The 23,046-nt window shown below is 29.9% G+C and overlaps 1 protein-coding gene across 1 annotated transcript in view; it reads left to right on the plus strand.

The window, feature by feature from the left end:
* The window catches only part of LOC142325657 (amino acid transporter heavy chain SLC3A1-like), a 60,503-nt gene that overhangs the window by 22,940 nt on the left and 14,517 nt on the right, over nucleotides 1-23,046 (plus strand). Inside the window, exons 3-6 of the mRNA XM_075367684.1 lie at nucleotides 10,353-10,516; nucleotides 15,208-15,333; nucleotides 20,617-20,837; nucleotides 21,623-21,833. Coding sequence (XP_075223799.1) covers nucleotides 10,353-10,516; nucleotides 15,208-15,333; nucleotides 20,617-20,837; nucleotides 21,623-21,833 — 722 coding nt within the window. The remainder of the gene's footprint in view (nucleotides 1-10,352; nucleotides 10,517-15,207; nucleotides 15,334-20,616; nucleotides 20,838-21,622; nucleotides 21,834-23,046) is intronic.

Raw genomic sequence — 23,046 nt, forward strand, 5'->3', positions numbered from 1 at the left:
TTCCACTAATTGAGAATATGCAGCTTCAAAATCTTCGCGTTCAGAGTCTGAAGCAGAAGTAGACTCGTCTAATAATTTGATTTGAGTCGGACAGAATCGAATTCGGACCGGCATTCTTAAAATTTTGTTTAACATAAATTTAATTGGCTTAGTTCATCACGGTTGGATTTGATGTCAACGTAAGTTTTAAATCGTGTGAGGTGACCTTTAATTATGCCATATTGTTTTTTCAGTTCATCTGAATTTTACATTTTATAATTTATTTAATTATAGTACTCACATTGATGCCTAATGCTAATAATTAATACAATTTCTAACATTGACGTAATTAATTTAGAGGTGGAGACAGTGATAAAAATAACAATAATTTAATTAAGATGGAATGGGAATTGACGTAATATACACACAACCCCCACCACATGCGCACACACACACACACACACACTCCAAAGACTCAACAAGGCCATTATCCAAAAAATAGTAGGAACTTTAAACGAATGCGATATTTCACTTAATAAGAAAGTTATAGCAATATTTTGTTTTTTCGAAAAAGTTCCCCGCATTTCCATTCCCATGGTTCGATTTTGGCCATTAACGAACTCGACAGAGATTTTCCATCGAATTATTTTTAAGGAACAATTTGAAAGTGTGGCGCAAAATTACGGCAGTTATCATGTCTACAAGAAAATGAAGTATATATTTAAATATAAACTTTTAAGTTGATGGTGGTTTTGGGGTCTGGAGGATGTGAAACGTGAAGATATGTTGGAATTTTCCAGAAGTCGAATTGTGGTATCCATTACAATAGGTAGCTTTTTTATGGAATTTACTGAAAACATTAAGTTATACAAAAATATGAAATAAACTATTTTGTAATTTGGGGGGTTTTACCCATTTACAACCCCTTAAAGTTGATAATTTGTTTGGTTTGAAAAATAGATATTTTGCATAGAAATAAAAACAATAATTAATTTTTAATTATTAAAGATCTTTTACTGATCTTGAATAAAATTCCATTTAAAACCATTACCTTGTTTATATTAGAATAAACATTGGACCTTTAATTATTAAATATCTCATCATTATTTTCAAGTCATTAAATATAAAGTGATGAGTTTACATTAAAGTATAAGATGCCCTATCCTATTTGTATTGTATTATAATATAATATTAAATTTAAACTTGTTTTCATATTTTAATTTATTGTAAGCATGTCATAACAGGTGCATTCGTATGTTTTTATATGAGGCATTTTTAATATTATTACTTTCTAAATTAAATGAAATGTTTTATCTCTTTAATTTTTAAATAGCAAATGTAAATACTTTTTATTACTTTAGACTAGAACACTCGTTTATAATTCTATTTTGTAATATGTCGACATTAGAATATAAACAAAAACAAATATGTAACCACCTTTTACTTCAGAGGATGAATAAGGATGATATGTATAAATGTAAATGAAGTGTAGTCTTGTACAGTCTCAGGTTGACCGTTTCTGAGAGGTGTGATTGATTGAATCCCAACCACCAAAGTACACTGGTATCCACTATCCAATTATTCAAATCTGTAAAAAAGTTATTCTTGCCTTTGCTAGGATTTGAACCTTGGAACTCTCCACTTTGAAATCAGCTGATTTGCAATGACGAATTAACCACTAGACCAACCTGGTGGGCTTACCAATTATGCCTGCTACTCTTCAAGATTTGCGAAATCGAATTGTTACATCAGTGAATTCAATAACCAGGGATCAGTTAACGATAAAAATAATTTGGGATCAATCAAATAATTAACTGTTATTTATAAATCTCAATTTCTACAATCTTGTACGAAGTAAAGTAGATCGCAAAAAAATTTTAAGTTTTTGGATTTCAATGGAAATTTCCATTTGACCATCCCCCTGAATCCATTTTTACTATTTTTGGTGTGACATCTGTATGTACGTATCGCGCATAACTCAAAAACGGTTAGGCGTAGAACGTTGAAATTTTGGATTTAGTTGTAACATCTTATTGTGCACCTCCTCTATTTATTGCACTTGACTGGACCAAAAGTGTCAAAAAAAGCTCAAAATCCAAAACATTTGGATTTTGCAGTTTTTTTAACTTCAGTAATAAGGCCTCATTGAGAGCATTTCAACGATATATCATAAGCGGTACTTATTTTCATCGGTTTCAGAATTATAGCTAAATTAAATTTTAATTCGTGAAATATTTGGCTCTTACAAGGGGAATGTACATCGGTTTGAATCCGACTTCATTTCCTTTTTCTTTTTTTAACGAAAAGTACATAAACATTTTTTCACTAATAACTGTGATGTTCTTCTGTTTTTTTATTGTTATTATTGAATTATTAGTTATTGTAAAACTTTTTTTACAATCTGATTTACTAATGATTAAATTTAAATTAAATTATATTATTATACAGATTAAATTGAATTATAAATCAGTATAAAATTTGAAAAAAAAATATTTCACTGGTGTTAAGAAGGGGATAAAAAAAATTTCCACCTTAAAGTTAAGAAAAACTTCAAATTTACTCAATACGACAATGGTTGCATGTGAAAAAAAGTTTCACAAATTTAGCATAGAAAGCTCCATCTTAAATTCCAGCAACGTTTTAATCATCCTTGCCGTAAGGGTTGGTTGTATAAAAAAATTTTTCAGACAAAAGTTTTAGGTAATGAGACCCTTATCCAAAGAAAAGAACTGTAATTGAATTCCATATTTTACTTAATAAAAAAGTTCGAGGAATATTTTGTTTTTTTAAAAGCCTCCTGATTTTGGCCATTAACCAACTCAACTGAGATTTAGGGTTGAGTTTTTTTTAGGGAACAATTTGAAAGTGATCAGCATAAAATTACAGCAGTTATCGTTTCCACAAGAAAGTGAAATATATAAACGTTTGAGCTGAGAGTAGTTTTGGGGTCTGGGGATGTAAAATTAAATTTTTAAAAAAGGAAAAACCATTAGGAACCTAAAGATATTGAAGAAAAGTTGCATTGTGTTTTATTCATACATAATAATGTATGTAATGAGAACGCATTATTATTTTTTTAATTTTTTGGTATATATTAGAATAATAATGACAAAATTTTTATTTTTCAAGTAAATGCTAATAATGTTTATTTTCTGTAAAAAATAAGCTATTCTGTTCAGTCTGCTAGTCACAGTGATTTTAATAGCATTTCTATTCAAATCAAGTTACTAAATATTGTTTTTTGTTTACTTTGCAAAATAATGTAAGTTAGTTTTTGTGAAAAATTTTTGAGCAATTGTAGGTGCGAGCCAATTATTTAAAAAAATTGCTTTAGTTAGTTTTTATCTGTGTTATTTTTAGTTACTATGATGTTCAAGAATGATTGTTAACATTTACAGGAACCAAACAGCAACAGTAATAATTTAAGAACATAAAAAGGTAGCCGTAATAAGTAAGTGAGTCTGACAGGAATTTTCCTATCCCTGTTACTTTTTTATCTTTACATAAAACTAGTAGTTAATGATGTTAAAGAACAATTTAGATCTGGAGTAACAGTACAAGGTGAAGAGATGAAGATGGTATGGTTTGCTGATGATATAGTAATTCTAGTCGAGAGTAAAAAAGATTTAGAAAGAACAATGAATGGCATGGATGAAGTCCTACGCAAGAACTACTGCATGAAAATAAGCAAGAACAAAACGAAGTAATGAAATATAGTAGAATTACGAAGATGGACCACTGAATATAAAAAAAAATGAAGAGAAAAAATTATGGAATAGAAGAATTTTGTTATTTGGGAAGTAGAATTACTAAAGATGGACGAAGCAGGAGTGATATAAAATGCCGAATAGCACAGGCGAAACGAGCCTTCAGTCAGGTATAATTTGTTTATATCAAAAATTAATTTGAACGTCAGGAAAAGATTTTTGAAAGTATATGTTTGGAGCGTACGTTTATATGGAAGTGAAACTTGGACGATTGGAGTATCTGAGAAGGAAAGATTAGAAGCTTTTGAAATTTGGTGCTATAGGAGAATGTTAAAAATCAGATGGTTGGATAAGGTGATAAATGGAGAGGTGTTGCGCAAATCGACGAAGAAAGAAGCATTTGGAAAAGTTAAAAGAAGAGACAGACTTATAGGCCACATATTAAGGCATACTGCAAATGGCAGTAGCATAACATTATGAGAGTCAGGAAAATTTTTACTGAATTGGTCAGGAAAAAACTAATCTTAAAATTTGGTGGGAACGCCGATATAGTATTAATAGTCGGTCATGAGGAGATAATATTAAAATAAAAAAGTACTTTTAAAAATTGAAATTGGCTTTTAAAAGTTTAACTGTAAAATATCAGTACTGCTTGTGTTTTTAAAATTATATATTTAAAGAAAAACATTTTTTGTCTGTTATTTCATTGTTTGATTCACAGTGTACAAGTTGAAAGAAAGAATCCTAGAATTTATTTACTTTATGAAAATTAAGAAACAAAATGTTTAAAATTATTTGGGTTTATGAACCAAAAGACAATTTTGTTGTAGAATTAAAGAGAATAAGTTGTAAAAATATACTTAATCAGCGAAATAAGATTTATCTAACCCAACATACGCAATACAGATGAAGATATATCCTAGCAGACTATTGAATGAAAATAAATGGAAAAGGAGTAACAATATTTTTATTATAATAAACAGAAAGGTGCGATTCTGATTTATCTATTTAATTTGTAGTTAAGTAAATGAAAAAAAGGCATTTGATCTACCAGATTTATATACTCCTCTCCTTACCTCCCGGTGATTTTCAAAAAATTTATACATTAAATGTTACCGCACCAAATTAGTTGTTTAAACAATTCACGAAAATAAGTCAGAACAAGAGGCCAACACAAAATTTGCAACCAAGTTATTAATATTTTTAACTCTGCTTCATAACAGTGAAAAATGCAAAAATCTGACAGCTATAATTTGTTGACAAAGAATAATAATACAATACTCCTCATCCCCTCTGTTTAAAAAAAAAAAAAATGTTTTAATAGAGTAGTAAAAGTTGTACATTTTATTTCGTTAGATAAAAGGTTAACTTGAAAAATTCTTTTGAGTTCATTCAAGATTTCCTTTATTTATTTGTGGACAATGAAACAAATATAAAGCCTGAATGCAGACAGATCAATTACTACAATTAATTGACCTTACTTTACTCTTAATGAATATAGATTAATAAAATCGCAATAGATAATTCTTGTCACACAACTGAAGAATGCACTGTAATGGTTTTATAGAAAAAGCAATACTTTTCCTCAATATTAAAGTTATACTTCAACCTTGTATTAAAAAAAAGATTAGTAATATTTCTACATCTTGAGAATGCTATAAATTAAAAGTTACCTTATTTATGGAGTATGAATGATACTAAACCAGATGAAAGTATGAGATGTTACCATTCTGCTACACAGGTTGGATGAATGTGTACAATAGTCATTTCTATAGAAATCAAATCAGATTTTTTTTTTTAAATCAGTTTGATTTAATCAATTGATTAAATACAGACAGAAAGAGATTGTAAATGATATCTAATTTCTATGGAAATCAGATCAAATAAAATATGCAAATATCTGACCTGTTTCTTGCTGTTAACTTTTTTAATTTTCTTGACCCAGTGTCACAAACAGTTATTATTGCTTGACATTAAATATGATTCAACACCTTTCAATAAGTATACTTTTTTATTTTTTCATTCAAAATTTCAAAAAAATAATATTGGAATTGATGTACACTGATTCTTATGTGTAGCGCCTCCTATATTTTTATTTCATACATAAATTATTGTAATTAAATTTATAATTGCATGAAACATCAGTACGTAACTTTTTTTGTAGTTTTATTTTATTTTGTCTCATAGTTTGTCAATTTAATTTTATACTTTTAATATTGTTAGTATTTATAAACACACGCTAATTTGACATTAAGATTCTACTGTTGATGTAAAAACAATTAAGGTTAAATTTTTTTAACATTGCACTCTTAGTATGTTATATATAAAATATAAATAATGAGAGTTCAACTTACCAACAATTATCATTTATATAACAGTATAATTGTTTGTAAGCTTAACTCTCATCGTTTATATTTTACAATTATTAAGGGTTGTTCTCTATGCTCCCAAAAGAAAATTAGTAAAGAAATACTAATATAGTGTTTAACAGAAATGAAGATGATCATTTAAAAAAAGGAAAAAGCATATCCATCTCGACCACCATTTAAAAAATATATTTTTATTTTTTAATTAAGCCCTTTCCAAACCTGTGAGGCAGTGGCCCTTCAGATTTATTACCATTCTTTTTGTGTATTTCTATTGAAGTCAAAAACTGAAACCTTGATTATTTTAATTTCTATTGGTTTTGGATGATAGTCATAAAATATTAACCGTTGTGTAAAAAAAGAAAAAACTCATATTTTTTCACCGTACAATCTTTGGGTCCTATACTTGTTTGTCAAAATCTAAACTGTCAATTAGATTTAATTTTTTTTTTGTAGGCGGGAAAATTTTCAGTTCTTTTTACAACACAGTTACTTACTAACAAAAAGTTTAAATCCCTGTAAACTTTTAATCAAATTGCAGTTCTTACATACAAATAAGTTTTCATCAAAATCACTTGATTAAAAAAATATCTAATAGCATCAATGTCTAATAACATAAATATTACATTTCATAGTTGTACATTAACAAATTCCAGAGATAGGGGAAAAATCCATAAATACAAAATTCCATTCTAACTTTTTGTTTTGCATGTTTGGATTAAAAAACCTTAAAACTTAAGAAATAAAAAAAAATACAGTTATGCAAAATTGTGACTGATTACAATACTTTTTTTTATTGATAATTCTATGTGATAATGGCCGATGAGTAAATATTTTAAATCTAGAATAGCCATAAATAAATTAACATTTACACCCACAGACAGACACATACAAAGTAATAATTAAGTAACAAAAAATGAATTTTATCACCCAAAAAAAATTCACTGACAGAAAAAAATCTATGTATATATATAAACTATGAATTAGAATTAACAGTTTATTGAAAAAAAGAATTGAAATAGTGCCAAACAATAATAAGATTTGAGCTGGCTCAAAAGAAGGTCAACAACAGAGCTGTCTTATTATTAAGTGATACTAATAGTCATGTATGAGACAACAGGCAACAACAAATTGAAGTCATATTTATTTAATCAACAACAAAAAAATTGTTTGTATGTATAATACAAAAAAAGCTATGTTTTAAATTATGACTAGTGATAACTGAAATACAGTTAAGAGTAATATTTATATATGTAAAGTTATTATTGTTATAATCACAGTACAGCAAGCTTGTAATATCCAATATATTTTCAACAGCAAGTGATATGATGCAATAAACTACACCTATTTATTGATCATGTTTAAGAAGATATATTACTTTTAATTTATTAATAAAAAATAATTATCTACAGAAATCAGTCTTAAATAAGATCATTAGTACAATATCAGGGGGCAGTTTTTTTTCTTCGTAAAGTAATTCTAGTATTATTTTTTTTAATATGTACATAAAATGTTAAAAAGCTAAATTTCAGTTTTTAAAAACTTTTTTTTAATTTTAATATTACCTCCTTGTGACTCGCTACTACATGGTAACTCAAAAGTTTAACTTAAAAGAGAGCAAGTAGAAATAACTTTCTGTTTAATTATATTACATTATTATGTGTATTTTATCTTAAGTAGCTTTTCCCACCGTTTGGAAAACTGAAACATCTCAAAATGTTAAAATTCTTCTTTTTTTAATTTTTTTTTTATCAAAGTAACCGATATGTTTAAAATATATTGTAAAGAGATTTTCTTTAAAATCAACTGCTAATAGATTTTTATTTTCAAATAATGCTTTATTCATTTTGAAAAATTAGTTTTGTGAAATTATATTTTGAATGGTTTTTCTAAATAACATCATCATCTGTTTTATAAAAAGATCATCTAAATAAGATGTCCATGGTTTTATGACCAAATAATAAAACATTCAGTTGAATGTAATTGTACATAAAAGGTTACAGAGAAACTGTAAATTCTTTGCCTCAACTGTTCCCAATTCTACAGTGAGGGAACTTATCATATCTGATGCAAAAGAACATATCGACATTTCAAATGGTAATGAAGCATTTTTTTTGTGATTAATAGACAATGTAAGTTCCAATAGTGACAAGCCATGAGGGGTGGATGAAATGTAATGCACACTCACTCATAACTTACAAATGAAAAGAGATGGTCAAATTAAATAAATATGATGTAAAATGCATTTTATTTGATACAAAAATTTTAATTTATTTTTCTACATTGTCAAGGTACCCATTTCTTTCTCCTAATGGTGTACCAGTTTTCTCATTCTGTCAATGAAAAATGTTGGTCTTTCCTTAATCTATTACATCAGTTCATCGTCTTCGGTAAAATGAATACCCATAACATCCCTCTAATTGTAGAAGTGGAATCGTAAGACGCTTCTAAAATTGAGGATGTGGAATAGTTAAAATTTCAACTTCACAAGAACCATGGCAGTTGCATGCAATGTATATTGCAAAGTATTATGTTGCAGAATTATTGGTTATGTGGATGCTGAACATAACACACATGTAAGGTGTTTTAGCATTTATGGGTAATTTTGAATCGATTTATCTAAATATTCAAAATTATCGCTTAACATAATGCTTTTAGCGCTTTTTGTCAAGTCACAGAAACTGGTGGACCACTGCAGTATTCATCCTCTGTATTCACTTTACCAGCTTCTGATGAACAAAATTTTATTGTCCACCTACTCGTACTTTGATCAACATTTTCATCGCCATAAACAGCCTTTGGATAATGATGAATGTCATTAGCATTTACTTTTCTGCTGTTAAAAATTCAATCGCTACATGTTCTAGATATGCTAACATAGCAGGCATACTTCAACTCCATAACAGTGGCTACTGAAAAAAATATAGAAGATGTGAGTTAACAGGTTTTGAAGTATTAGTCGAGGGGAATGAAACGACAAGTTAGCATCTGTGCTTTGTTCGGTATTTTGTTCTCCCATTACTTTCCAGCATGCATTACTGTTTAGCTGCCCCTCATGTAGATATATTCAGACAATGTCATTTGTTTATTCATACACAGTCCACAGATTTCTTTCTTAATGTTCAATCCACCGTTTCTTCAAACTTATTGTACCATCAATTTATGTTGTTATTAGAAGCATCTTGAACAGACTTACATTTATATTGTCTCTATTTTTGCATACTTCTCCTATTGCTGTACTACATTTTTTATGCGAATAGAAAAGAATTCTTTAGTTTAATGCAAAGAAACATCCAACCGGTTGATAAGGGGTAAGCTATCTTTGTCACTTTCTGTTATTGCTTGCTTTCTTCAGAGATAGTTGTTAGAATAAATAATCTTACTCATTTGGGCTGTAATTTAATATCCTAATATAAAAAAAAAATTAATCTTTTAAAATTTATTGTGAACTGTATTAAATTTACGGGCCTACGGTTGTTGAGGAAAGGCAAATCTGGTTCTTGAGTTGAATGAGACGTACAAATTGATTGTCAAAGATCATGGCTGCTGTTTTCTTGGTCTTCAAAGGCATCATTTGAGTGGATATGAAGTTGCAACAATCGCAGTGGATTTATGCTGTTAATCATTTTTCAACGTGCAATTCATTTTTTTTTTCAACGTGCAATTCAGAAACGCTGATAGAGATATTTTCATCAAGAGCTCCCTTATTCACATTGATGCATGCTTGTCTGTTAGCAGCATACAAGCAGCAGTTTCAGTAGAAACACTTTTAATCACTCCTCTCAGCCAGACTCTGCATTTAGTGATTTCATACCTCTCTTCAAGTTAGGAAGGGGATTGATTGATTCTCAAAATTAAAGAGAGTGGAAAAGTCGGTTATACCTTAAACATTATTTCTATGTATTAATTTTTTTTCTTAAATAATGTAAATAATCTCTATTATAATGTAATATCAAATATTTAGTAATTTTTGACACCTTCAAGGTTGTTCTTTTATTCTTAGTTTTAATTTATGTACTGTTTTTGTATTAATAAAGAAATAATAATGATATAGAATCAATATTATTTCTATTAGTATGGATTATAACCGCTTCTTCTTTGTGTGCATTAATTTTATACTTTTTAATGTCGCTCTGATGAGGTTTTTAAATTATTCTCCCTAGTAAATTGTGGAACAGTTCTATTTTATCATTGTAAATAACTGCTATTTACTTTTTACTGTTTATGATGTGAACTATTTACTGAATAATTATGTTATGATCTGAATAATGTCTATATAGACATCAATTTTACTGTGCAGGTTTATACATGTTAATGAGTTTTATACCGAATCATTCAAGCGATCAGCATCCGTGGTTTATTAAATCTATCGATGGGGAAGAACCTTTTAAAGATTTTTATGTATGGGCATCAGCAAAAGGCTATGATGAAGATGGAAGCAAGCCATTACCTCCTAATAATTGGGTATGCATTCGTTTATCTGCCTTTTTTTTATCATTTTATAGCTTTACATATTTATGTATAGGATAAGCGGGGGAAGTCCTTTTATAAATCTCACTGATGTCGCTCACTGCTGCTGGAAAAGGTGGGGATCGTCCGGTGTGTCAGTCATAGTGGGTTGACCTTAATCATAGTCAAGAGTGGAAAAATGGTAGAAACAAGTTCATTCACTTAATGTAATGAACTTGTTTCATATGGAAGAGCATATGTTAGCTTATATGTGGGTCCATGAACGTTCAAACATTGGAAAACATTATGATGACTTTTTTATGCTTTTTAGAAAATCATCACCCATCACACCAAATTTCACTGACATGGGAGAAGAAGGTTTTTGCAGCGGGAGACCAAGCACTCAAGCTGAAACATTGCTGTTGTGGAAGCATTGATCACCGATGAAATCAATATGCAAACATTCTGTTGAGTTACGCATTCCAATGCCTTATGCAGAAGGACTTACATGTTTTGATCCGACCACAGTTGTTTAGTGACAATGATCTTGATCGACACGTTTATGCGTGTCAGTTATTGCTTGAATGCTTTCCAAGAGCAAACTATAAAAAGAACATCGTGTTCTCAGATGAGTGCAATTTATCGAAGTTGTCACATTTGAAATGATCACCCCTGATATACTGTTTCGGATGAACAACCAAACATGGAGGCGCATACAGCTATGCTTTGAACATGCTGAAACCCAAACAGATGTTTTAGATTCATAGAAGGTAATCTGCATCAATCCTAATAATTTCATAAATAGCGTAAAGGGACCTATCCGTATAAATATTGCAATAGTTGTGCTTTAATATAGAAATTATAAGTAATGAGACATAGACAAGTCGGTGATCAGAAATTAAACATTTAAAATCATGCAAAATTTGTTAAACATAAATTGTTTCGCAGTAGTCTTCTGGTCAGTTTAGTGAGAGCATTTAGAAGTTTATTATATTCGTCTTCTGTCTACTGCCATGATAATCTATGTGCATGTTAAAGTAAGATAAAACAGACCTGCTGAGTCACCAGCTGCGTCCATAATATTTTTGGTGGTCTTAGAAAATTCTAGTAAAACTTCTGTTTTTTTTTTTTTAACTTTTGGAAGTTTGAAAAATGTTAAAGATCAGGTAAATGTTATACAATAAAATCTTTTTTACCTTAATATTTTTTAATGTGTTAAATACTGATTGATGTTACACTAAATATATGACGCAACATTAAAATACTTATTGAAGTGTATATCAGATTAATCTAGACATTATTTTGCTCATTGAAGAAAAATATACAAAAGAATCACATCATTATATTGAAACTACATTATATGCAATATTAATAAAGATATATATATATATATATATATATAATTTTATTAATTAAATTGGGAAATTTAGGCATTTTGTGTGTGTCTGTGTTAATAAAGTATGGGAACCCATAAATAATTTCTCAAACAGAGAAATTTAACTTAGTAAATGCTCCTAACCCTCCTCGAAAGTAAGATAAATTGGTTTTGAAATAACTGCTCTTTCTTTTGTTAGCTTAGAAATTACTTATTTATTTTTAACTATGGTATTTTAACTTATTTATCTGCCAAATAGATCAGTGCTACAGTTAAAAACGTCAAACTGTGTTATGTTCAATATATTTTTATTAACTGTTTAATACATTTAGCAATATCATAATTGGCTCAACTGTAAGAGATGACCCCCTCAAAACAATTATTTTTTGTATGAGACTATCACATCCTAAGTCCCCGTGGGAAGCAACTCAAAACTGGGTAGGATGATGACATATCTTTTTAAAGGCCATTGAAAATCAAAAATTTTTATTAAAACCATTGAGCTATGATAACTGTAATCAAAATGGCAGCTAGCTGTTAAATGTTTTTTCATGGTTAGTTTCTAAAGTGACCTACAGTACTTCTCAAGTGGTGGCCTCACTAAAAAATATTTTGTTTTGAGATAGGAGCTGAATGTTTTTTTTTTTTATTTTTTCACCCTTGGGCAAGGTACTAGACCATTTTTGAAATTTAAGTATGAAAAACATTAAATGGCCTATTTTTGTTAAGGTTGTTGTAATTTGACAGTTTTTTATCAAAATTTTTATTTTTAATTACCCTTTAAAATGATGCATTTTTCCATTCACAATTCTTGAGTTGTTCTCCCTTGAGGGTCGCTTGTTTTGTGGTAGAAGGAATTGCTAAATTTAATTTTTCTATGTTTAATGACAAGTATTTTCAAACTTTATTAATACCCTCTGTTTGTGTAAAAATCACAATGTTGAATTATATTTTTTCCTTTTTTTTCCCAAGTAAATATTTGAAAGCAATTACCGTGTTGAAAATGAAACGATAAAATTAAGTACTGTATATTAAAAAATGTTTTTGTGTCAGTCTGGTAAAATTTTATTAGTAATAAAAAAAAATTGTTTGGCAAGAATGCAAAAACATAAAACATCATTCATATCTGTTACGGTTAGTCCATTATGTTAATAATTGCTAAATGTAATAAACGGTTAATAAAGATAGTATAACACAATTTGACGTTTTACTATAGTACTGGCCTATTGAACAGATAAATCACTTAAATAGTGGCTAAAAATAAATAAGTAATTTTTAAGCTACCATTACAAAGAGCTGTAATTTCAAAACTAATTAATGTTATTTTTTTAAAAATAGTTGTTTCATATCTATTAACAAAAAAAAAATATAAGGTCTGTCTGCAACTGAGATCGGTTACAATGATATAAAATTTTGTTGTTTGTTGCATCCTCTTTTGATGGTGATATCAGTTTTTAATGAAAATATAAGTGCCATTAAAAGATTTAAAGTAAAAAAAATTATAACAGTAAGTTTACATTTCAATTTTAGTTATTTACATTACTGGATATAAACAAACAAAAATATTTACCTCAATTAAGCGTTTTTAAAACATCATTTCAACTTGAGGAGAATCGTACAATAAGTTACACGTAAAATAGATATTAAATATTATAGGTAATTTATATATATATATATATATATATAAGATACCACATTACCCTCACTAAGACCCTTGAGCAAATTGTAAACTGCTGATTCTTTCTCTTTGTGTATATAAATAACGTATATTACTTATAACTATATATAAGTTAAGTTCAAAATTTCCTGGAATTGTCTCATACAGTTTAAGATGGCAATTGTAACGAGATAAGCTTTGGTTCTTATGTTGACAGCACCCAAGATGTTATGATATAGCTGCATCAACAATGTTGGTATTACATTTGTCAGCGATGTACCAGAAATGTTTATAGATCGGCAAGAAACTTGTATGACATTGGCAAGTGATCTCATCAATATGGGTGATCAAGATCATTATTTTCTGAGTAAAATCATAAAAGGAGATGAGACAAGGTTTTTGTACGTTTTATAGACAAAAACCAATATGTAAATATAGTTTTTGTAAAATCAAAACACGGAATATGTATATCAACATCATCTCTACAGTCATAGGAATTTTATTTGAATAGGCGCTAAGGAAATGTTTTATTGGAAGTGTTTTTGAGGGTTTTTTAGGAGTATTATTCATTATGAATTCATTCCTGACAGGTAGATAGTGTAAAATAAAAAAATTTAAAACATCTTTGTTTACAGGGTACAGTAAGATGGAAGCTAAACAAACTGGAACTAAAAAATCGGTTTCTTTTATATTTTATTCATTGGCACATCAGTCCATGCTCATCGAAGCTTACCTGGCATAATACATCGTAACAACTCTGGGTTTTACCAGAGGTCATCTTGTAGACCCTCAATACCCGATTACATATTTCAGTCGTCAGTATGGCCTCTCTCTTTCAGTCATCGAGGCATTTCTGATGCAAATGCCTCAAAAGATGTTTCAATCTGCGTTGAAACCCATTAACATGATGGCTAGTGTGACAAAGCAGTAGGGGAGGATATCTCAAAATGGGTTCTAGGAATGTTTTTAACAACTTTGTAGATGTTAACAAAAATGTGAGCTGCCAAAGGAAAAAACTACCTTGAAGTTTTTCATATAAACAGTTTTAGTCTAATTTTTTCACACTGAGTTTCTCTCAATAATCAATTCGTTACGGTCAGTACTATCTGTAACTTATTTTTTGTTTTTGTTTTTTCAAGAGAACAGTATCATCAGTCGGTCATTAATATCTTTATTTTCTCAACTTGTGCAGTGACTGCTCTAAAAAAAATTTTTTCAGTTTCTGTATCGCTTCTGTAAACAAGTTGAAAAGCGATAGGTACAGAATACTTCCTTGTCCTTTCTGAATCAAAGTTTGCCTTTTTCTGTTTTCTGCTCAAAATTCTCTTAAACTATTTTCAAACAAGATCATAACATTGCTATTATGAGGTGTAAGAAAATTCTTTAAATTAATCTTTTGTGTATTTTTGTTTTGTGATAATTATTATTAATATTTACATATTAAACGTACTTAATACAATACTGTTTATCAATAATAATCACCTAACAGATATTTTTGTATGAAAGAGTAAGAATTACTTGAGAATAGTATTATTTGCAGTGTTGAAGCCGATTCATTATCATCTTATTTATTTAACTTCTTTGTTATGAATTAAATTTCTTCAGTTTAGTAAATTTAATGTACCAGATGAGATCATGAAATCACTGATAGAATTTACATATTTTTTTTTTTAGATAACTAAAAATGGTGATAGTGCATGGGAGTGGAATGAAAAGAGAAAGATGTTCTACTTGCATCAATTTGACAAGTCACAGCCTGACTTTAATTTTCACAATCAACAAGTTGTTGATTATTTCAGAGTGAGTTTTTTTTTTACAAGATTTTTTTTATTGTAATCAAATGTCTTTTCATCATTGTGTAGTTACATAAAATAGCAGTTGTAAATTTGCTTTTCTTATTTTTTTTTTGCCAATTTTTTAATATTTAACTTTTCTTCAACAACTTTTATGAGAATCCTATAGCAATGTAATCGATGGAAAACCTAATCGGTGACAGTAAAAACACAGATTAAACGTAAACTAGCTCCGCCAAGAAATTCATGATTTTTTTTTGTAAGTAGGGGAATTGTGAAATGGAGAATATCTCAGGAAATAGTTTTTTCCTCTTAGGTCCAACAAACATACTCAACTGACCTTGCTGAGAAAAGGTTCCTTGTCTCGATACGAACATAACTCGGCAGTTTTTATTTTGTTTTTTGAAAGTACATTTAGCTTCAGAAATACTGAACAGGCTCAAGCATTTCACAATTTAATTGTAGAAGAACGTTTGATTCTAACAGAATCAAATTTAGTTATATCATTACTCACAACATATCTTACTAGCTAATCTGGCATAAGTTATGAAAGATACAAGATTTGGCACTGTTTAGTGAGAAAGTCAGTTGGTGACTTATCCAGATAGGCTAATTGCACTATGGCAGGAAATTCACTGACTTTTTTCTGCACCCTTAGCCAATGGTTTTTAAGGATCCTGTACATCAGGAATAACCTGTTACATAGCACATAATGCTTACATTCTCATCTTTATATGCAAATTAGAAAATTCATTTATGTGATCATGTATATTGTAGTGCGAGACATAACTTTTATATTAATCTGTGTGTTAGAGAGTAGTAGTAGTATTTGTAATGAATTCTGTAAATCGTTTTTACACGATGGTTAAAAAGATTTAGGAGAACATTACATTGCATACAAAAACAAAAAAATAGGTATATTTAATGTAGCTGATCATTTATTAGAATAGAATGCAAACATAGTAATACTGATTGCAAAAATAATTGGAATAAATTTTGGAAGTTAATAATAATTATAAAAAATGAATATACTTAACAAATATTATATTTATAAGTATAAACAAAAATATAAAATGATGAACCACCAAATCATATTCAAAGATGATAATCAAATAATAATAAAATACTACTATTAAATATAAAATACAATCTAACAGTTAGTAGTAATGACAGAATAAAAGGAAAACACAATGTTTTAAATACGAGGGTTATTTTTTTTTCAAGGTCTGATTGGTCACGAAATTAATACCTCGGTGCAAATAAAAAATTATTTATTTGTAACAAGTACTTACATAGTTACGCAATTTCTCTACATAGTCGCCATTCGATTTAGACATTTGTCATAGCATGGTACCAACTTTCCAATACGCTCGTCGTAGAACAGAGCCGCCTGTGTTTTCACCCATGTTTCTACGTTTGTCTGTTTGGATTATTCTTTTGTTTCTTCAGTTTCGAAATAGACCTGTGTCTCGTCCCCTGTGACAATTTTGTTCAAAAAGTCTTCTCCTTCATTGTGGTAGCGCTGGAGAAACGTTAGGGAGGTGTCCATTCTCATTGTTTTGTGATGGTCGGAGTGCATCTTGGGAACCCATCTCGCATACAGATTGCGGTACTGAAGTCTCTCACACACAATGGTGTAGAGAGCTGATCTTGAAATTTCAGGAAACAAATCACTCAAAACAGAAATTGTGAACCGACGATTTTCTCGAATCGCCTCATCCACTCGCTCAATGAGATCATCGGTTGACACTCGCTTCCTTCCCTGACATTGAAGTTTCACCGTACACATTACTTATTTGTTTATGAATTTCAGCTGCATTATACCCCTCAGCCTGAAGAAATTGAATTACCGCACGCACTTCACACTTGGCGGGAGATGCTATTGTTGTAGACATGTTTACGTGCTAGCTGCGTGTTCAGAACTAAACAAAGTGACTCGGCGTGATTGAAGGCCGTACTAGAGACGCTGCGCAATAGATATGTGGAAAGGTTCATCCGATTTTTGCACGGGTTTTTATTTCGCGACCGATCGGACCTTGAAAAAAAAACTCTCGTATTACATCATTCCAGTACCGGACAGCAGGATTTACTTGTTTATTCATAGTAAATTTCAAAATTATGAATTTTGACAAATTAAATTCACAAATTATAAAAACACTTTATTTTAATGTAATTACAAAATTAAGTACCAACTGAATGTGTGGGATCCTACAAAAATAATTCTTGGAATTAATATGGTAAATGTTACTTATCTGTTTACTGTTGCTGTTTTAAATTTAATATTAAATTTTATTAGTAAAGTAATCAATATGTTAATAAATTATTTGAGTTTTCAAAAAAAAAAAAAATATATATATATATATATATATACAGCGGAATTCCTATAACTCAAATATTCAAGGGACTAAAAGAAAAATTCCACTTACAGAAAATTCAAGTTAGAGAAACATACATGTTATGAAATTACTACTCGCTGTAAATTTGCTCATGTAAAATGTACAGCACTATTTAATAAAATATTGCATGACATGATTCAGCATTATAAATACAGTATTCAGTATGTACGTACTACTGGTTAGTATATATGTAATTAGTAAGTTAAACGTAACTTATCTGAAGAGTATTCTATTACTGCGAAATACACTAAACAAAATGTAAGCTGATAAATACACACAAAAATACTGTACATTAATCACATTTTTTCTCGCTGATAATTTATTTCACGAAGATCATAAATGAATAAAAAATACAAAAGGCTATACTTATTATAAATCATTAAAAAATCATTTTTGTATTGTATATAAAAAATAGTTCAGTTTTAAATTCAAGGATTGTGTTTTTAAAAGTTTTTCAAATAAAGTAAAAACAATATTAAATTTATAAAAAATAAAATAAAATTGAAGAATACATGGCTCGGCTCTTTTGTAAAAAAAAAACTGAATTTAATTAAAATCAATTAAAAAAGTTGTTGATAGTTGTCTGACATTCTTCTGATGCAGTATAGTCAACCATTTTTCTATATCTGCCATGGCGGAAAAAGCTGTTTCTGATGCATCATCTTTTTTATTCAACGAATTGTTGACCAGACTCAAGTTATCTGTGCGTTATCTCAACGTTATCCATTAAAGTTGGGGGCAGTACACAGGATAGTTCATCATTTTCATCTGAATCAGCTCTATGGTGTCATACTCATTTAAATAGCATTAATTGTATTGATTACAATTTCTTCGTCGGCAGAGTATTCAGCTATTACCAAATCTTTATCTAGAAACATAATCCCAAAACGTTATGTCACTAGGTACTTGCAAAACATTAGTAACTGACTGCCATTCATTACCATCATCACCATTATTGTTGTTAGAACAAAAGTTCACACTGCTATTTTGTTTACATTCCAACAAAATAACAAGTTGTGGGTTTTTAAATCCAAGTTTTTTAAAACTGTTAAAAATTGTTAGCTCAACCGCATTATTGGAAGATTTTTTTAACTTCCCACAGACAATGAAAAAGATTAATTTCTGATTTTTGTTTCTTTTCAACCATCTCTAATGTTTTCATTATATTCTCTGTACAGTTGCTTAAAATTTTGTATAATACCCTGATCCAGTGGTTGGAGTTTAGAGGTAACATTTGATAGAAAGGAAACGCATGTTATTGAAAACAGTTCCTGAGGAAATGATTTTGGATGTGCCAGGCAGTTGTCAGTAAATAGAACAATCTTTCTATTTTTCGAAGATTTCACTAGCAACCCACACTTTTCTGTTGCTTTCATACTGAATAGGAAAAAATTTAATGTTAGTGAAACAACGTGGTTTTTTTTGATTTTCCAATTAAGAGAGGGTTCAACTTTTTTTGTCCTCGACATGTTCGCACCTAAAAGAACTGTGAACATGGTCTTTACTTTGTTTCCTACCATGACATTTAGCACCTTAATTAAAGTTTTGTCAGGTAATCATTTGTAAAACAGTCCAGTTTCATCATCATTAAAAATGCCAGATTTGTTGTATGTGCTCATAATTTCTTTTAGTGTACTGTTTATCCACGTATTACAAACTTCTTCATTTACAATGGCACTTTCACTTCAAACATTTCAAAAAATTATTCCATTCCTATCTCTAAAGTTATTAAGCAAACCAAAAGAAAACACTAGCTTTGAAATCCGTACAATTGAGCTGTCTCACAAAGTACTTGACTTTTTCACATAAAATTGGTCCACTGATAGGTAAATTTTGATCGCGACTGTTTTTAAACCATTCTAAAATGCCTTTTTCAACATCGGGATACTTGACAGACTCTTCCCTTTTGATAACGCCTGAACTATGAAGGTTACAATCTTTAAAAATGTTTTCACGGTTTTTGTAAATCGTTGTAAACATGTTGGGTAATATACCAAATTCCAGTGTGATCATGTTTTTCTTCTTTTCCATTATGAGCCTTATTTTATCATCTAATGACAGTGTTTTTAAATTTCTATTCATTTAAATTTAAAAAAAAAAGAACAGAAAGAATGTAAAAACAACTAACCAAACTGAATAAAAACTGAACCTAATTATACAAGAACTAAACGCATAAAATTTGTTGTAAGGAAAGAATAAGAACACCCTAATTTACAGTAGCAAATAAACCGAAACAGACATACAAAAACTAAGCGTATGAGCTAAGACGGTTATAAAGACACATTGACCAACACTACTTACAACAAACAAATTCTGGTGAATGCTGTTGCTTGATATATAAGATTTCGCTTCCCCCTTTACTGTATGTTGATTCATACTTTTTTGTTGCATAGTACAGGAAATGAATCGTGCTTGTTTCATATTTCTGACTGAAAATAAGATCGATATTATAGACCTAATGTTAAACTTGGTTTTTTATTTTATTTTTTGTAATAAACTAATCAAATTTTTACGACTTATAGGATTTTTGTTCTAGTTAAAGGAATTATATTTCCATATAACATAATACAATACGGTCAAGAATTAGAATAATTTTCGAGTTACAGGAGTTTGACTGAATATATGTACACACAGAGAGAGAGAGAGGGACATTTAACATTTGCCTTTAGATAGATGTTATTCAGGTTATGTAAGATGTCCATGGGGGTCTTGCAGTTATTTAGTGTATATTACAGCATATCATTCCCTGTTATCCATTGGTATCGAATGGGTAAATTGCATTGAACTATTTTCATATGGTTCTTTTAATATGTTTTTTATGTACCTAAATTAGTAAAGATCTCAGATACTTAAATATTTTCTTAATTTGTTTTTTTAATACGTAAATGAAACAGGATGTGATGAAATTTTGGTTGGGAAATGGTGTCAGCGGTTTCCATTTGGATAAGGTTCAGTACTTGCTAGAAGATGAACACCTGCGTAATGACCCCACTGGAGAAACCGCTGGAGCTGTAGTGGGTCAGTATGAATTTTTGAATCACAAATACACCCGTGATCTCGATCAGTTGTCTTCAGTGTTACAACAGTGGAATGAAATGTCTGCTAATAATTCTGGGTAAGAGATAGTTTTTTTATTTTAATTAATCTTTATCTCTGTACCTTTACTTCCTGAGCGCTTTACACTCAGCATACTACTACTTCTACTTAGGAGAAAAACTATTAATAAGCTGTTAGCTTTGATAACTTCACGCATTCCCTTTGGTGTATTTTTGACTGCTGGTGGCCATATTTCCTCACCCGCTTAACTAATTGTGACCAAAATTAAACGGCATCAGTGATCCAGTCACCATACAAATTTAATAAAAATTTGATTATTCGGTGTAATGATTACAGTGAAAATCGCTTAAAAAAGCATAAATATTATGCTTATCCCCCACCCTGAATTAAATTGTCCAAATATATAACAATGTGATATATTAATGTACTGAAATCATCTAATCTGTATAACAATGCAACTGCCTAGCCTAAAACCATACCTCTCTGCCCTTCAATCGAGACCAGAATTAAACAGTGCTCCATGTATAAAAATCATTGTGACAAATTCCCTCCAAATCAGCCAGTCCAACAGCAAAATGAAAAAAAGAGGCTAACATATCTACATATATCCTTCTGAAATTTTTTGTTGTTAAAATTATGTTTTTTTTTTTTTGGTTAAGGAGGTCATGGAACATAAGGAACTGCAAAAACTAACTTGCAAAATTTGACCTGAATAGCATACTTCTTATGTAGTGTACTATACGGCTGGAAAAGTAAAAATTATTCTTAAAATTAATGATTGTTTTCTTTTTATTTGTATATGAATGTAATTTATTATTCTTTTTGTCTTATTTTTCTTTGCAGTATATTATCGGTTACTAGTATGCGTCCAAATAATGGAACACTGATCAGTACCTTGACAACATTACCGACAACTATTGTCATCAGTGATGTAGAAAAGTCAATCGGGCAGCTGTTTGTTAGACCACAGATATTACAGTCTCCATTATCTGCAGCTGGATTGATGGCAGCTGTCAATTCCACATTAAAATTTTCAACATGGCCAACATGGGAAGTACGTATACTGTGATTTAATTATATCAATAAATCAGAGTTAGTAATTGTTAAACCGGTGTCACAGTGCTAAATATTTGACATCATCAGATCGAGGAAGCTATAGAAGCCTTAAGATTGTACCCGTGTATTATACATATATAAAAGTGAATATTTTACGTTAAACATTGTGTAATCATTAAATGCAGTTGAAATTAAACCTTTTGAACCATAGAGTTAATTAATTGAAACAAAATTTACTGATCTCCTGTGGCAGCGGTAGCATATTGGCCTTTCATCCATTGGTCCTAGGTTCAAATTCTGGTCAGGCATGGCATTCATGGCATTTTTTATACGTTAAAAAAATTCCATTTTCATATTCCCATGTGCAAGCCTGAAAGCTTCTTTGGTGAATTAATTCATCAAGCAAAAAATTTAAAAGCATTGAAAAGATTTCACAAATTGAATGTAAAATAGTGCGACTATTACGGTAGTTTTAGCTGTTTTTACAGTGAAACCTATGAATTGCATCTAGCATTGGGTTAGAAATATATTTGCTGTTCAGCAGAGGTGTCCATAAATTAGAGGGGCTAGGAAGGAGCCTGAGGAAAGATTTTTTTCTTTTTTTTTTACAGAAGTGTAAAATTTGGGCCTTTTACCTCTTTTAAGTGATTTTCTGGTTCATACATTGTTCACGATGCCGGGCAGCGCGGTCGTTGTCCTCTATGTGATGAGATTTTCTTTGGGAAACAGAAGTATTTTCGTTGTGTGATGTGCGAAGTTAGATGTCATCAAAAATGTTAGGACTTTCGGCGGAGGAGAATAGGTTGTATTCTCAGAGCAAGAATTTTAAGTGTGGCTCTTGCATAAAGAAACATGCCGTTATCGATAATAGCACTTCTGTTGGACAAAACGTTGAATCTGATAATGGTACTGTTAGTGGATCTATTCGGAGAGATATGCTGTCTGTTAAAGATGTTGAATGTATTATGGATGATACGAGTCTTTCAATGAATCCACCCGAGGTGGTTTGTGATAGCTGTTATAAGCAGAGCAATATCATTGCTGATAAGGATTTACTTCAATCTCTGCGGTCTGCTGTTGACGAAGGAGTTCTGGAAATAATTTGTGCCCTCCAGTCTGAACTTAATGATGTAAGGTTTGAACTTAAACTTAAACGTCTTCGATATGAGAATTCTGATTTGAAGTCTTCGATTAGCGAATTAAGAAGTGTA

This window comes from Lycorma delicatula, chromosome 5 (assembly GCF_047948215.1).
Source record: "Lycorma delicatula isolate Av1 chromosome 5, ASM4794821v1, whole genome shotgun sequence".
Classification (NCBI taxonomy): domain Eukaryota; kingdom Metazoa; phylum Arthropoda; class Insecta; order Hemiptera; family Fulgoridae; genus Lycorma; species Lycorma delicatula.